Here is a 16,597-nt window from a genome sequence, read left to right on the forward strand (position 1 = left end):
GCACCAGTGAGGTCCCTCAGCCTGGCTGCGGGATCAGACTGAAACCGGCTCTCCGACATCCCCTGAGGGTCCGGATTGCAAGAGGGTGCAGGCCAGGCCAAGGGACCCCATCGGTGCACAATCGGGGCTGGGGAGGGACATGGGAGGTTGGAAAACTGGGGAGGGACTGCGGGAGGGCTCCAGGGTGTGTCCAGCCCATCTCGTTCAGTCCCAATCGGCCAGACCCCAGCAGCAAGCTAACCTACCAGTTGGAGCATCTGCCCCCTGGTGGTCAGTGCACACCATAGCGATCGGTCGTTCTGCTGTTCGGTCAATTTGCATATTAGCCTTTTATTATATAGAATAATAGTATGAACTCACTAATGAAAAATCCTGTGAAGATAGGTTAAAAGAGGAGCACACAGGAGGAATCAACAATATTGGTAATACATTGGTTAAGGTAGATGGAAGGTTCACAGGGCTTATATTGTTATAGTATTTCATTACGTAGTCATGTCATATATTCCCTAGTCTGTATCCGACTTTTACAGTTTTAGAAATTTTAATCCAATGTATTGACTGTAAAAAAAAACTAATGATCAACTTTCTACATCCACAGTCTGAGTGAAAAAAACGAATGACTAAATGTTCTCTTTTAAGGTGTTTTTAAAGCAGTTTTTTCAAATCTATTTGAATGTTAAATAAGAAATTGAATGTACTGATGGAGGTTTCACCATTAATATTTAGTAAGACCAATGATTTTTGTGCCCTTACATTGGGGAAAGCTATACCTAAATTATAAACACTTGCGTAGGGAATCAAACAATTCTACATCAACTCAAGAGACAGATATATTCCTGGAAAGGTTTCCATTCCCAGAATCATCAAATCGGAGGCAATGTATTTAACCTTTCAGTATCTCAGTATCCTTATCTATAAAATGAGACACAGGCATAACTAGGAGATATTGTGGATTCAGACCACCGCATAAAACCAGTATCACAATAATGCAGGTTGTAATCTTTTTACTGGTGGAGGGTCTTGCCTTCAATTTGTTGAAAAAAAAAAAAAAACAAACACAACACCCGTGAAGACAATAAAGCAAAGCACAATAACAGGAGTATGAGGAATTTAAAGAACATGTAACGCACCTGGCCCATTGCCTGGTAAGTAGTAAAAACTTTTTAAAAATCACATTATTACTGGAAGCATCTGTCCTCATTTTGGCTCAAGTAACCTTTTTAAAAAATTCAAAAAAAATAAAAATAATTTATTAGCCCGGCCGGTATGGCTCAGTGAGCCTTGACCTATGAACTAGGAGGTCACGATTGGATTCCTGGTCAGGGCATATGCCCGAGTTGCAGGCTCAATCCCCAGTGTGGGGCATGCAGGAGGCAGCCAATCAAGGATTGTCTCTCATCACTGATGTTTCTATCTCCCACTCCCTCTCCCTTCCTCTCTGAAAATCAATAAAAATGTCTTTGATTTATTTTTAATTAAAACAATCATTTATTATAACAGTGCAATTCCCGTCCTTGAACAGAATGAAGGCTAAGGCTGACAATTAAGAAATATTCAGGTGCACCTGTATTAACATTGAGATGAACTAGATTACCAAATTCCCAACATTTCAGCTCCCCAAATTTTCTGAAAACTGGCCCACTCCCTAGATATCCATGAAGGAGCATGAAAAGTATCATAAGAGAGAATGGAAAGAAAGGAACTAATCCAGTCCTCCGAGCAACTTTCTCTGCTTTATATGAGAAGAGAATGATGGTAATGAGTGGGTGTAATTGAACAGATTTTCCCTCTCCTTCTACAGGAGCATCTATTATCCTGCAAACGTACAACTGTGAGGGACTTAACCAATAACCTTAAAATCTTACCAGGCCTACAGTTCTAGGCAGCATATAAGCAACTATTACCACATTTTTAAATTTTCCTTAATGATAAAATGAAAGTGATTCAAAGAACAGAGCAGTTCAAATCTTCTTTCTGCCAGGAGAATGTTGTCTTTCACACACAAACAACTAATTACCGTCTAACACTATCACAGACGTGTGTTTATCATCCAAGGTACATGAGATTTAGATAAAGGGAGGGAAAAAAAAACCTAAAAAGAAAACTTTTCAATTCAAGAGTTTCTATTTTGAAGTAAAGGAATATATCCATCTACCATTTATCTCCTTGAGATTCACAAACTTTTTATTTTTAAATGTTATTTTTATTGAAAGAAAGGAAGAGAAAGAGGGAAAGGGAGAGAGAAAACATTGATTTGTTGATCCACTCATTTATACATTCATTGGTTGCTTCTTATATGCGCCCTGATCTGAAATCCAACCCAAAACCTTGGCGTATGAGGACAGCGCTCTAACCAACTGAGCTACCCGACCAGGGCAAGGCTCACACACTTTTAAAGTCCCCCCCTCAACACAGACACGCACACGCGCACACACAAAAAAAAAAAAACATACGCAAGATCCATCAAAACACTGATAATTGTTGAAGCTGGATGATAGATAACAGCGTTCTTTATACTATTTATACCGTTCCATTTTAATGTGTATTTGAAATTTTCCATAATATATAAAAACATGGGTCTATAGGTGCTTATACATAAGCTCTAAATACAACAAACTGGTAGAGAAATGCCCTATTGTTCAAAGTTTTCATATTCCAAAAGTGAATTTCATCCAGCTATTTTCTCATTCTAGAAATTGTATTGCAGGTGACCAGACTATTAGCAAAGGTGCAGTGAAGGAAATAATTAACTGCCCTGAAATAAAAGGAGCCTAACCTTGAAAACATAGAAGCAACAAGGAAAGGTGCTAAATAATTATTACAACTACTGCACATTCATATTTGTTCCCATCTGTTATGTTCTAACACAGGTGATTATGTGGAAGAGGAGGAAGTATTTTAAGGCTAAATTTACTTTTTATTCTTTAAAAAGTTGATGGGCAACAGAGGTTGGAATAAAAAAATCGGGAAAACCCTCATTAAAAATAACCATTTCTGGAGCATCTGAGATCTTACTCTCGGCATATATCATCAGTTTGGCTCAAATAAACACATAAAAACTAAAAAATTTAAAAAGAAAGAAAGAAAGAACCATTTCTAAGAATAGAAAAGGAAAGTAGTGCATGTCCTTCTTTATAAAATAACATTCATAGTTAATAATGGTATAACCAGCAACTTCCAGTGACCAAATATGCTTAATTGCTAGACATGAATTTCAAAAAAAAACAAAACAAAGATTATCCTATCTCTGCTAAAATCCTCTTTTCAAATAACCATTCAGCCTAGCCGGTGTGGCTCAAAGGTTAAGCTTCGACCTATGAACCAGGAGGTCACTGTTGGATTCGCTGTCAGGGCATATGCCTGGGTTGCCTGCTCGATCCCCAGTAGGGGGCGTGCAGAAGGCAAGCCGATCAATGACTCTCTTATCACTGATCTCTCTCTCCCTCTCCCTGCCTCTCTGAAATCAATAATCGATTTTTTAAAATAAAAGTAAACCGCCATTCAATTTTCACAATATAACCTTACATTCATTCCAAAATTTAGTATTTGTTAGTTACGCCTAAAAATAGGACTGGTCAAAATTGAAAATAAATGCTAACTTTGCAGCAAATTTATCTTTCATCAACCCTATGAACAAAATTTTGTGTTCAAAACTTACAGCAAACTATAACTTCGGCAGACTCAAAAGGCAGCCCTACCACTTACATGACTTCTCGAGTCCAAAAAGAGGTCACAAGAACTTATTCGAAATGTCCAAGAGAAATGCAAACGTACTTATATATCTCTTCCCCCCCCCCCAAAAAAAATGTATAGAATAGAACTCCTCTGGAAAGCCCCCAAAACATTTCCATTAGCAACATTTACTTTCTTAGTACAAAAGTGAGCGGGAGCATCTTCATTTTGCATCACCTTCCTTACATCGAAAGGGACAAGGCAGTGCCTCATTGAGGTCAGCAGAATTTTGTGCCGCTACCCATGGAAAAAGCCATCCTCAGCCCCAGTGAGGCACAGGGCTCTCCCTCTTGAACTGCTGGTTCCTCCACGCGATGAAAAGTGTCTATGCTTTTAAAACAGGGTCTCTACTCACCAGGTTAAAGACAGTCTCGACGATATCCCTGTTGGAGACTTCTCCAACTTCAACCAGCCCGGTCAACACGGCAAATTTCATGCGGATGCCCCTGATGGGGAGCCCGGGGGCCAGGGACAGGGCACCCTCCTCTCCGGCGGAGGTTCCTTCTCCTCTCCCTCCGCCGCCCCCGTCATCACCTGTTGGTGGCGGGGAAGGGACCTTGGCGTCTTCACTGGCCATGGCCGGTTCCCGAGAGGCTCGAGTCACTTACAGGACGGCGATGGTGTGTAAGGAGCACACGCCACGCAAAAACCGAGAGGGGGGGCCGCTCCCCCAAGTTGCGGAGAACCCCCAAAAGCAGTGGAAGTGGAAAGTCCTTGGCGTCGCCCTCCTCCTCTTGGAGAATAGTTGTCCAATCTCTCGCCCCGAGGCTGACAACAACGCCAAACCCTATTGGAAGATGAGATAAGCGTTAAATAGGCTAGGTTTTGTTTTAGGGTGTTTTAGGGGGGAGAAGGGGGATTCCTATTGCGCGTCCCGTAAGTTAGGAAGGGGCCCCACCAGCAGCCGCCCGCTGCTCCCCGACTCGAGGAGCGAGCGGGCTGCGGAGGGGAGGCGGGCGCGGGCGGCTCCCGCACAGGTTCCGCCTCCCCCCCTCGCAGGTTCCCGGCGCCGGGCAACCTCTCCTCACAGGTGCACCGAAAGGGAAACTGGCGCTGGGCGAGGGGCAGGGCGGGGGGCCGGAGGGAAGGACGGGGCCCCGAGCTCCCACCGAGGCGGAAAGTTACTCCTCACCCAGATCCTCCGGACCCGAACTCGCCCCCGCCGGGGAGCCGCGAGACGAGGTGGCGGCGGAGATCCGGGCAGGAAAAGGCGGGGGAAGGGGGCGGTGATTCCTCTCCACGCTCAGCCAGGGGGAGGAGTGGCGCACCTCTCGGGCACCTGAGGTCCACGGAGGAGAGGAGGGCAGGTGTGTGGCGGCCAGAAGGGGGGGGAGGCCTGGCCGAGACCGCGAGGAGGGAGACGCGGGGGAGAGAGAGAGAGGTCAGTGCACCTGGTCGCAGCCTCCAAGTTTCCCTCTAGTCCGCTTCCCGGGAGTCCGCGGCTGCACAGAACTCCGTGGCTTCCTGGTCCGCCCCACCCCTACGGTCAGCCTTTGCAAAACGAGCCGCCGCTGGCGCTCCGGCCGCGGGGACCCAGGCTGCTGGCGCCCGTGAGGATGCTACTCGCACAGCCAGCCCCGCCTCGGCTCGCGCGGCCGTCCCCGTGCGCGCTGGCGCCGCTCCCCGCCGCCATGACAGCGCCGAGGCTGCCTGGCGCGGCGTTGCGCGTGCGCGGTCAGAGGCGGGTGGGGACGCGCCGGCGGCCGAGGGGGTCTGGGGGAGGGCGGGGGTGCTGGGCGGCGGGACTTGCTCCCCGGGCCGCGTGAGACACACGCCCCAAGTGGGCGCGCTGCTCACGCAGCACAGGGTGTGCCCTGGCCGGCGGCGGGAAGGCCTTTCTCCTCTAGGAGCCGGGTTCTTCCCGCGTCTCCCCTCCCAGCCCCTGGACCTGGGGAGGTGCCGAGCCCGGAGTCCCTGACCGCCTCTTGCTGCCTGTGGCCGGGGGAGCCCCACCCACACGTGCCCAGGTGGCCCGGGTTGGGCCTGGAGAAAGGACCACCCTTGGGAAACCGCGGCGGGCCCCGGGAGAGGGTGACGACTGAAGCCAGTGGAGTCTGTTGCTCCTATCCTTCGGGAGGCGGAGAAGCCCCACGCCCGCTTAAATTAGCTGTTGCCCGCCCCGCCGCCCCCGCCGCTTTTCCTTGAGATGCCCCCGGCAGCTGCCACCGTTTGGGAGGTGGGTGGGCGGGGGGTCGTGCCCACGAGGAATGGGGAAGAAGCCTTGCTGTGCAGCTGCCGCCGCGCCAGACCTCTCCCACATTCTAAGGCAGCGAGGATTCCCGGGGCAGCTGCTTCAGGCATCGTGCAGGCGGGGTGAACTTTGCCTGCACGTCTCTGAAGGGGTTTGTTTGTTTGTTTTTCCCTCTAGTGATTTTCCAGTGTGAAAGTTAGATGCTCCTCCTCCTCGGATTACTTTAAAAGACAAATTATATTAGGATTGAAACCAGCCCAGGTCATCATCACCTGTGCCCTTCCCCTGCACTCCCACAATTCACAGCAAAGCATTCTTCCTCGTGTATCAGTGAAAACCAAACAGGAAAGTGGTTTTTCACCCTTATGATTCTTTAAAGTCATAAGGCCTTTAAAAAAATAATAATAATAATGTTTACAATACTGGCAATTCCCTAATATGAAAGAGAAGCAAAAAGTGAGGGTCAAACAAAAGAAAGTACTGTGGAGGAGTCAGAAGAAAAAAAAATTAGTGTATGTTGATCTGAAAGATTAAATAGTTTCCTAGAGAGGGATAGTTGAGATGGGCTTGAAAAGGAAACTGAATTTTAACTATCACATGGAAATTTGGGAGAAGGGAGGCAAGTAAGAAAAGATAAGCCCAAGAATGTTGAGACAAGTGTTACCTTTTTATTTATTTTTTTTAAATATATTTTATTGATTTTTTTACAGAGAGGAAGGGAGAGAGATAGAGAGTTAGAAACATCGATGAGAGAGAAACATCGATCAGCCGCCTCCTGCACATCTCCCACTGAGGATGTGCCCACAACCAAGGTACATGCCCTTGACCGGAATCGAACCCGGAACCCCCCAGTCCGCAGGCCGATGCTCTATCCACTGAGCCAAACCGGTTTCGGCAAGTGTTACCTTTTTAAAAATACTAAAATGAGTTCAGCTGCACCAAATCTCATGTGATTGCAAATGTGTGTTGAAGATTTGTCTTCCATAAGTGGGTTTAAATACTCCGAAGATGAGGTAAACATTTTCTCGTGATCTGAATTAGTGACTCGTGCATCTCCAGGGTAAGAGGCAACATTAGTGGCTTGCCATTCTTAAATCGCTGAAAAAGCTATTTTAAACACCCCAGGTTTATAGTTCCGGTGGTGAAATGACTAAGTCTGGACTAGGGAGTGTGGTGTGACTTTTAACGTTTCTGTAGGGTGGGAGGGAGAGAGGCACTAAACAATGGAAGGCTTCTAATAGCATTTTGCTTTCTCAGATTTGAGCAAATAGTCTAACCTTGAGTATCCTCCTATATAATAAAAGCCTAATGTGCAAATCGACTGAACCTCGGAATGACCAGTCGCTATGACCAGGCAAGGCAGGTGCCAGCGGGCCCTCCCCTCCCCCTGATCACCCCACTGGTTGCCCCCCAGAGGGAGGTGACCAGCAGCAAGTCAACGAGGGACAGCTTTTGCGTTGAGCATCTGGCCCCCGAGAGGGAGGCAACTGGCAGCAGTGGCAGGACCATGGGGGGGTGGAGCCAGGGGGGGCAGGGCCAGGCTGGCCAAAGTGGGTGCCAGCAGGGGGCCCCCCATCACCCTGCCAGTTGCCCCACAGATCGGCCCTGATCACCAGCCAGGCCTAGGACCCTACTCGTGCATGAATTTCGTTCACTGGGCCTCTAGTGTTAATATGTTGGGTTTATCAGGACTGTAAAGTATTTGTTAAATAAATAAATGTTCTCCATTAAGAAGGGACAGATGATAGTGAGAATGCCCTAAATACAGTGTGGTCACAATTATTCAATCTAAATGATCTAGGGCTAAGGTTTGTGTCTGTCATGGATTTGCCAGCTCACTATTAACACTTCTGGTGAAACAAAAGGGGACCGAAGGCAATCACACATATTGTCAACCATTAAGTGTAAAGAATAGAACCGCCCTAACCGGTTTGGCTCGGTGGATAGAGCGTCGGCCTGCAGACTCAAGGGTCCCAGGTTCGATTCCGGTCAAGGGCATGTACCTTGGTGGCGGGCATAACCCCAGTAGGGGGTGTGCAGGAGGCAGCTGACCGATGTTTCTCTCTCATCGATATTTCTAACTCTCTATCCCTCTCCCTTCCTCTCTGTAAAAAATCAATAAAATCTATTTTTTTAAAAAAAAAAAGAATAGAACCATGAAAGTGCTTCAAGGTGTAATGGTCTATCAACTGTTAAGCTCCTTCCTGGCACAATACTCTGAACATTGTAGGTACTCGATACATATTATTTGGATTGAGTTAAAACTCTAACTTGCTTTAATTTTTCTGGCCTGAAAGCCCTTGCTTGAGTCTATACAACTACTATCAGTTAAGAAGGAAGATCTTTGTCTATATGGTGATCTTAAAATGAAAAGCAGTTTTACCATTTGTTAAAATTTTGACTAGATTTCTAGGAAAAAAGCCTTCATATGAACTATCAGCAGATGTGTTTATCAGACTGCCTTCCTTGTATCCCTCTATCACACACTCAGCTACTACACAAACAGGAAAAGAAAGAAGAAAAGCCAGTCAGTGTGACTCAATGGTTGAGTTTCAGCCCGTGAACCAGGAGGTCGAGGTTCCATTCCCAGTACGTGCTGGGGTTTGCGGGCTGGGTCCTTGGGGAGGGGATGTGTAGGGGAACAGCCAGTGGATGATTCTCTCTCATCCACCTTTCTATCTATCCCTCTCCCTTCCTCTCTCTGGAATCAATAAAAATATATTTTAAAAGAGAGGAAGGAAAAATAAGCCTCCTGTAAATCCAGGCTTAAGTTTTCTATCACTATCTAATTTGTATCTCTCTCTGACATCACCATCTTGACAAAATTAAGGACTAAAGGGCTTTCATAATTTTACCTGTCTTCAGCATACATTGAAACCATAACAGAAAAACACAACAGTGGGTTCAGAGCAGGAAGACTTGTGCATAACTCAGAGGAACTCAAGCAAAGAGAATGTGATTTTATGGAGAAATCAAGATTATGAATCTAAAAACCCTTACCTATAATACAAAGAAAAGAAATTTTTTATAACAAAAGTAGATGGGATTTTCTACTAAAAAGAACAAGCAACCCGCTGAATTGTAACTTCTTGACATTTTCCTAGGATATGGATTACATGATTTGCTATGCACCTAGATGTATATCCATGAATGGGGAGTTTTCTTCAAATTGTTATTTAGCACGGCTTACGATATCACAGGCTGGAAACTCATAGTCCTGGCTTGCGGCACTCTCCTTGTGAGAAAGTCAAACATTGCTTTTACTAGTCATTAAATTTTACTAATGATAAATAAAATTTTAAATGTTTGTTACATTTATCAATAACTTTTATTGGCCCTGGCTGGTTTGGCTCAGTGGATAGAGCATTGGCCTGCAGACTGAAGAGTCCCAGGTTCGATTCTGGTCAAGGGCACATGCCCGGGTTGCAGGCTCAATCCCCAGAAGGGGGCATGCAGGAGGCAGCCGATCAATGATTTTCTCTCCTCATTGATGTTTCTATCTCCCTCTCCCTTCCTCTCTGAAATCAATAAAAACATTAAAAAATAATAAAATAACTTTTATTGGGCATTAGACTCTGGGAATTTTTAAAATTTAAGAGGAAAAGACATTGTCTACTCTTGCAGTTGGAAGCTCAAAAGTTTAAGATAAAAGTTCATATGGTTGTTCAAAATCTAGAAGTTCAAAACGATCTTTACCCATTTTTTACATATTAGGCACTTAAGTTCTTTTTTTCTTTTGATATGTCACAATAGGGGTAGAGACTCTGAAAAGGGCAACATCTCTTCACTTTCAGCAAGTATGCTAGCCAAAGCATACTTTTAATACATAAAAATATTAATGAACTATTTCAGTTGACATGAAGATAGACTAAGTTTTTTGATTTGTCTTTTCTGTTTTCCCATCTCTATTTTGTTTTTAAGTAGTATGTAAATAGGTAGTTCATTTGCAGTGTTCTCTTATGATGGTAAAAGAGTAATTGTCATGAGACTTAAATGAAATGTATCACCACCCTATCCCCAATTGCAATCTATCTATATATATAAAAGCCTAAGCAACTGGATGACTGGCTGGCAGCTATGACATGTACTGACCACCAGGGGGTAGACACTCAACACAGGAGCTGCCCCCTGGTGGTCAGTGCACTCCCACAGTGGGAGTGCCGCTCAGCTGACAGACGGGTGCCAGACACTGGGCTCACAGCTGTCAAGCTCAGCTGCGGTGGCGCGAGCCTCTCCCACGGACACTCCCCCTGCAAGCCTGAGCAATGGCGGGGGGCCTGAGGGGCAGGCACAGCGGGACCCAGATAAGCGGGAGCAGCACAGCACCCAGCCCGGGCTCGGGCTCCTCTCTGGCTGCCGGCCACTTCACGCACTACTTCATGCTGTGTGGGATCAATGCCGACAGCGGGCTGGAGCCCTAGGAGCTGGCGGGTAAGGCTGGGCTGTGGTGCACGGAGGTCCACTGATCCCAGCAGGCCAGGCCAAGGGACCCCACCAGTGCACGAATCTCTGCACTAGGCCTCTAGTCTATATAATAAGTGCATACCAACTACCAACATTATCAGCTAAATTCTGAATTACTTGTCCAGGTGATGTCTCTTGAAAGTTCAGTGTGTCCCCTAAAAGTGGTAGATTATCATTTCAGTCATCGACAGGGTATTTCACATAAGAAATGAGACACTGGGAGACTGACTTCAAGCAGACAGGAAAATAAATTACTTTTTCGAGCCCTCACCTTCTGGGGTTTGAACTCTGAAGTGCTTGCTATTACTCCAAGTAGAGAGAGAAAGATGACTACTGTGATGTAGAGGGTGGGAGACAGGGTGGAAGAATTGGGAAGACATCATCTAAGGGTACAAATTTGCAACTAGCAGATAAGTAAGTCCTGGAGCTTTCATGCACAGCATAGTGATTATAATCAACAATACTGGATTATAAACTTTAAAATGTCCACCACAAAATAATCCTATATAATAAAGAGGTAATATGCAAATTGACCATCACACCCTCACACAAGATGGCCACCACAAGATGCAGGCAGGGGGAGGGCAGTTGGGGGCGGCCAGGCTGGCAGGGGAGCAGTTAGGTGTCAATCAGGATGGCAGGGGAGTGGTTAGGGAGTGATCAGGCTGGAAGGCAGGCGAGCAGTTGGGAGCCAGCAGTCCCAGATTGTGAGAGGGATGTCCAACTGCTGGTTTAGGCCCAATTCCCAGCAGTTGGACATCCCCCGAGGGGTCCCGGATTGGAGAGGGTGCAGGCTGGGCTGAGGGACACCCCCCCGCCCCCCCCCACCCCCCCCGTGCATGAATTTCATGCACCGGGCCTCTAGTAATAATAATGATAATTATGTGACATGATAGAGGTGGTAATCATATTGTACTTATATAAATATCAAATCAACAGGTTGCACACCTAAACTTACACGATGTTAAACGTCAATTATATCAATATTTTTAAAAAGTAAGAAAGCTTCCTGGAGATGGGAATGCCTTGACTCTTAAAGGAAAAAGAAGACAGTGTGACAGGAGAAAAGGGTGTTTAAACCAAGACAGCGAGTGTACAAAGACCTAAAGGTGAGAAGCACAGGTTCCAAAGTCTGTGGGACATCAAAGGGGAAATGCCCAATGAATAGTTACAGCTGGAATTGGAGATACAAATGTGGTGTCATCCACCAGAATGAGAAAGTGCATCAGGGACAGTGTCGAGTTAGGAGAGGAAAACAACTACAGACTATGGGTCTTGTCGTAAGCAGCAGCATACCCCCCTCATCAGCCCCAAAGATATCCCCATCCTAACCCCCGGAACCTGTGGCTATGTTATCTCACATGGAAAAAGGACTTTGCAGATGATAAATTGAGGATCTTGAGGTGGGAGATTACCCTGGATTATATAGGTCCATTGGAAGTAATCACAGGGTCCTTATAAGTGAAAGACAGAGGCAGAAAGGTTAGAGTCAGTGAGAGATTTGAAGGTGCTACACTGATGGCTTTGAAGAGAGAGAAAGTGGCCACAGGCCAAGGAGTTCATGCAGCCTCTAGTGGAGAAGGTGGAATAGGTAACCAGTTTCACCTATAGTCTCCAGAAGGAATGCAGTCCTGTCAGTACCAGTCCATCCCATTTTGAACTTCTGACCTCTAGAACTGTAAAATAATAAATATGTGTTGTTTTAAACCACTAAAAAAAAAAGGACTATATTGCCACCTTTTTCATACATGCAGCTAGTCTCAAGTATAGAAAATGATATCTTGGAGCTGTAATGCCTAATTCTATGGATTTTAACCTTGGCCTTACTTTAGAATAACCTGGAACCTTTTATAAATCCCAACGCCCAGGCCAATTAAATCAGAACCTTGAGTACGACTCAGGCATCAATATTTCTTTACAGCTTCCTAGGTAATTCCAATGCAAGGGCAAGGTTTATAACCAATGAACTAACTTACTTTTGTTTGATTTCATAATACTCCTTTGATGACACATATATAACAATAAGGTTAATGTTAATAAAAATAACTTGCATAAAGATTTTAGTGTCACTCATTTAGATTATTGGGAACAAACTAGAGAATCCCTAAACTTTGACAATCTGGACTATATATTTCTATTCCAAAAGCAACAGTCTTCTAAATCAGAAGGAAGAAGAACTGAGAGTTCTTTGTAAAGAAGAAAAATAAAAGAAATGCTAGATCTCATGTTAAGGGCACCACAGAAACAGTGTCAACTTCAAAATGGTTTATTTCTAAAGTAAAATATGGTTAGTAAACAAGAAATGACCATTTAGGAAAATATACCCTAATTTCCAAGATCTAAATGAGATTACTGGAAATTCTGTAATCAGCAACTATGGGAAAATTATATTATATAGTAAAAATTAGAATGGCTTTACTCCTCTGCTAAATCCAATTTCTCTTAATGGGAAATTGTTAGACAGTTTAACTTTGTGTTTAAGCTTTAAAAAAAAAAACAAAATGTATTTTGCTTATGTCATTTTAACCAGTTGAAAAAAAACTAATATAGAAAGTAACACATGGCAGAACTGATCTAGTTCTAGTTCTATGAGTCATAGTTGTAGAAGCTTAGAAGGAAAAAAAAAAAAAAGAAACTACTGAAGTCCTGGGAAAATGAGGTAAGACTAACTTAAGTGGAAACAAATTTGCTAAGCCACCCTCAGACTATAATGCACATTTACTTCAGTCTTTCTGGTTTGTTCTTTACAGGTGGATGAGAATTAAGAATAGAATAGAATTTTCCTTTTAATCAATTCTCCATCAACCATTATTAACCAAGGTGGTAATAAATATGTGTTGTTTTAAACCACTAAAGGTGGTAATGTACAAAGTTAGAGAACAAGTGAGCAAACAAATTTTGTGTGTGTGTGTGTGTGTGTTTTAGGTTCCCAAATATTTGGCTGCTAGGAAGCCAAAGTGAATTCACTTTTTTTTAGTGCTAATAAATTAATTCTGAATTCTGATCATTCAGACAAGCTAGGCATATTTTACTTTTTCAATAGGAAGAATGGAAGAATACTAGAGCCACATCTGAGTTTTCAATTCCAAATCCAAAGATTAGTACAACTGGCTGTGTGTGAAGAATGGATGATGGTCAGGCAAGAATAAAAGCAAAAAGACCATTTAAGGTAAACCTGAAATAGCCTATAAATAGCCTATGCAATATGGAGGCTAAAGGGGGGAAAGAAAAGGATTTAAGATTTTACATATATATTGTTGGTTAGAACCAACAGGACTTGCTGATGTATGGGATGTGAAGAGGTGAAGATGAGGAAAAAGGAACAATAAAAGATGGCTTCTAAATTTTTGACTTGAGCAGTTGGTAGATATGCTATTTACTGGGGTGGAGATGGCTAACATTGGGCCAGGGGGATTGTGAAATCAAGGAGTTGCTTCACTGACTTGTTATTAGCCTGGCTCCTGAAGGAATTTAATTTTCTTTTTTTCATCTGGGGTAGATGTTGAAGAGGAGAGTCAAGGCCAAGTCTGGGGCTCTTTGAAATGTAAAGGGAGGTGAGGGGAAGAGAAGGAACCATCAAAGGGGGTTGAGAAAGTGAGGCCAATGACTTGTAGATGGAAAGTCGGAGGGGGGAGGCACAGAAGCCAAGGGAGGAAAGCGACTCAAGAAGGAGGAAAACGATCAGGATATGACTGCGCTTACTCATGGCCCTGGTTCATAAGATATTGGCTAATGGAAAATTATGAGACATATCTGCACTGGTGGCTGCACCTGTGAAAGAAATTGCATTTGTATCACAGCTACATTGATACGTTAAGTTCTCCTCACCCTTCTTTCCCCATACAATTCCAGTTATCTGTCACAAAATTAATGATGGTATATTTGTTACTCTGTACTGTATTTCTCTCTTCTACTTTAAATAACATTGAAGGGTCTTACATAATTAGAAAAGTAATGCATGTGAATTGTAGAGAGTTTGGGAAATGTAGAAAAGTTCAAAAGTAAAAAATAAATATATACACTCATAATTGCAACACCCAGTGATTCTCTCTCTCTCTCTCTCTAAATATTAGAGGCCCGGGACACAAAATTCATGCATGGGGGGCGCGGGCGTGTCCCTCAGCCCAGCCTGCACCCTCTCTAATCTGGAACCTCTCGGGGGATGTCCGACTGCCAGTTTAGGCCTGATCCCTGTGGATTGTGAGAGGGATGTTACCTGCCTGCCTGCCTGATTGCCCCTAACCGCTTCTGCCTGCCAGCCTATCACCTCCTTACCACTCCCCTGCAGGCCTGGTCACCCCCAACTGCCCTCCCCTGCCAGCCTAGTTGCCCCCAACAGCCCTCCCCTGCTGGCATGATCGCCACAACTGCCCTTCCCCGGAGGCCTGATCGCCACAACTGCCCTTCCCTGCTGGCCTGGTCACCCCTAAGTGCCCTCCCCTGCTGGCCTGGTCACCCCTAAGTGCCCTTCCCTGCAGGCCTGGTCACCCCCAACAGCCCTCCCCTGCTGGCCTGGTTGCCCAACTGCCCTCCCCTGCAGGCCTAGTCCCCTCCAACTGCCCTCCCCTGCAGGCCTAGTCCCCTCCAACTGCCCTCCCCTGCAGGCCTGGTCACCCACAACTGCTCTCCCCTGATGGCCATCTTGTGGTGGCCATTTTGTGACCACATGGGGGTGGCCATCTTGTGTGAGGGTGTGATGGTCAATTTGCATATTACCTCTTTATTATACAGGATATATATATATATAACAAAATGGACATCATCCTCAATATCTCAATATACTGTTTATATAGCCTGCTTTTATTTCACTTAGCAATATATCATTTTCCATATCACTAAATAGACTTTTTAAATTAAATTTATTGGGGTGACATTGGCTAATAAAATTATATAGGTTCCAAGTATACAATTCTATAATACATCTTCTATATATTGCATGTGTGTTTACCACCCACCGTCAAATCTCCTTCTGTCACCATAAATTTTATCCCCTTACCCTTTACTATCTGGTAACCACCATACTGTTGTCTCTAAATAGGCTGTTAAACATAACTTTAATTACTGTATATTATTACAGTATTGATCAGACCATAATTTAACTAATCTTTTTTTTGTTTAAATTTAAGTTGTTTCCAATGTTTTGCTATTATAAACATCATAAAATTGTGTAGTAGGTAAGAGCATAGATTTTGACACATAACACATCTGGCTTAAATTCTATGTTCATGACTTACTGGCTGTGTGCTCTTGAGAAATTATTGAACAAATTATTAAAGTTTCAGTTTCCTTATCTATAAAATTATTATGATAATATTACCCTTTGTAAGGGTTACAGATGAAGTACTTAGCATGGCAACCAAAAGTAATTAGTGCTTAATAAATGTAAGCCATTATTACAATAATTAAAGTGTATGTTGTTAAATGACTATATTTTTAATTTTGTAAAAATTATATAAAAGTTTTTCTGACCAAGTTAGCTATTTACTATTCTATTTACCAGCTAGTCTGGTTAACATTTGGGACACCCATATAATCCTTAACTCAGTCACAAATTCCATTAGTTTCTTGGACCAAAAGAGATAATTTTTTTTTTAATCCTCACCCGAGGATATTTTTCCATTGATTTTTAGAGAGAGCGGAAGAGAGAGGAAAAGACAGAGAGTAACATCAATGTGAGAGAAACACATTGATTTGTTATCTCCTGCACATGCCCTGAACAGGGCCCTGGCCAGGGAGGAACTGCAACGGAGGTACATGCCCTTGACCGGAATCGAACCCAGGACCCTTTGGTCTGCAGGCCAACGTTCTATCCACTGAGCCAAACGGGCCAGAGCCAAAAGAAGTAATTCTTGGCAACAGATTCTTCTTTGCTCACTCAAACCATTAGGAATCCATGAGGCAAAACAAATTCAAATGAGTTTTTCAGAATCAGAATCTCAGATAAAATTCTTCCAAATCACATCAAAAGTACTAATCTGTTTAAATATATCAAAAAGAATCTAATACTAAACACAACAAACTGGTACAAACTCCTGCTATGCCTGCTCAGCTCCTACTGTTGCCTACTTCCTCTCTGCCACTTTTTTTGTAGGTAATAAATGGAGAGAAGGCTAGGCAAAGTTCATGTGGCATCTAGGAAGATGACTAGAGTTACTGAACTCCATCTTGCCTAATACAACAGCCCCTTCATCTTAAACCCTCTTCTAGTAC

The 16,597-nt window shown here is 44.0% G+C and overlaps 1 protein-coding gene across 1 annotated transcript in view; it reads right to left on the reverse strand.

The window, feature by feature from the left end:
• Positions 1-5,325, reverse strand: part of LRBA (LPS responsive beige-like anchor protein) — a 546,641-nt gene extending 541,316 nt beyond the window's left edge. Inside the window, exons 1-2 of the mRNA XM_014455776.2 lie at positions 4,865-5,325; positions 4,088-4,519 (exon numbers count right to left, since the gene is read on the reverse strand). Coding sequence (XP_014311262.1) covers positions 4,088-4,309 — 222 coding nt within the window. The 5' untranslated portion in view covers positions 4,310-4,519; positions 4,865-5,325. The remainder of the gene's footprint in view (positions 1-4,087; positions 4,520-4,864) is intronic.
• Between the last annotated feature and the right edge of the window lie 11,272 nt (positions 5,326-16,597).

Source organism: Myotis lucifugus, unplaced genomic scaffold, assembly GCF_000147115.1.
Source record: "Myotis lucifugus unplaced genomic scaffold, Myoluc2.0 scaffold_1, whole genome shotgun sequence".
Classification (NCBI taxonomy): domain Eukaryota; kingdom Metazoa; phylum Chordata; class Mammalia; order Chiroptera; family Vespertilionidae; genus Myotis; species Myotis lucifugus.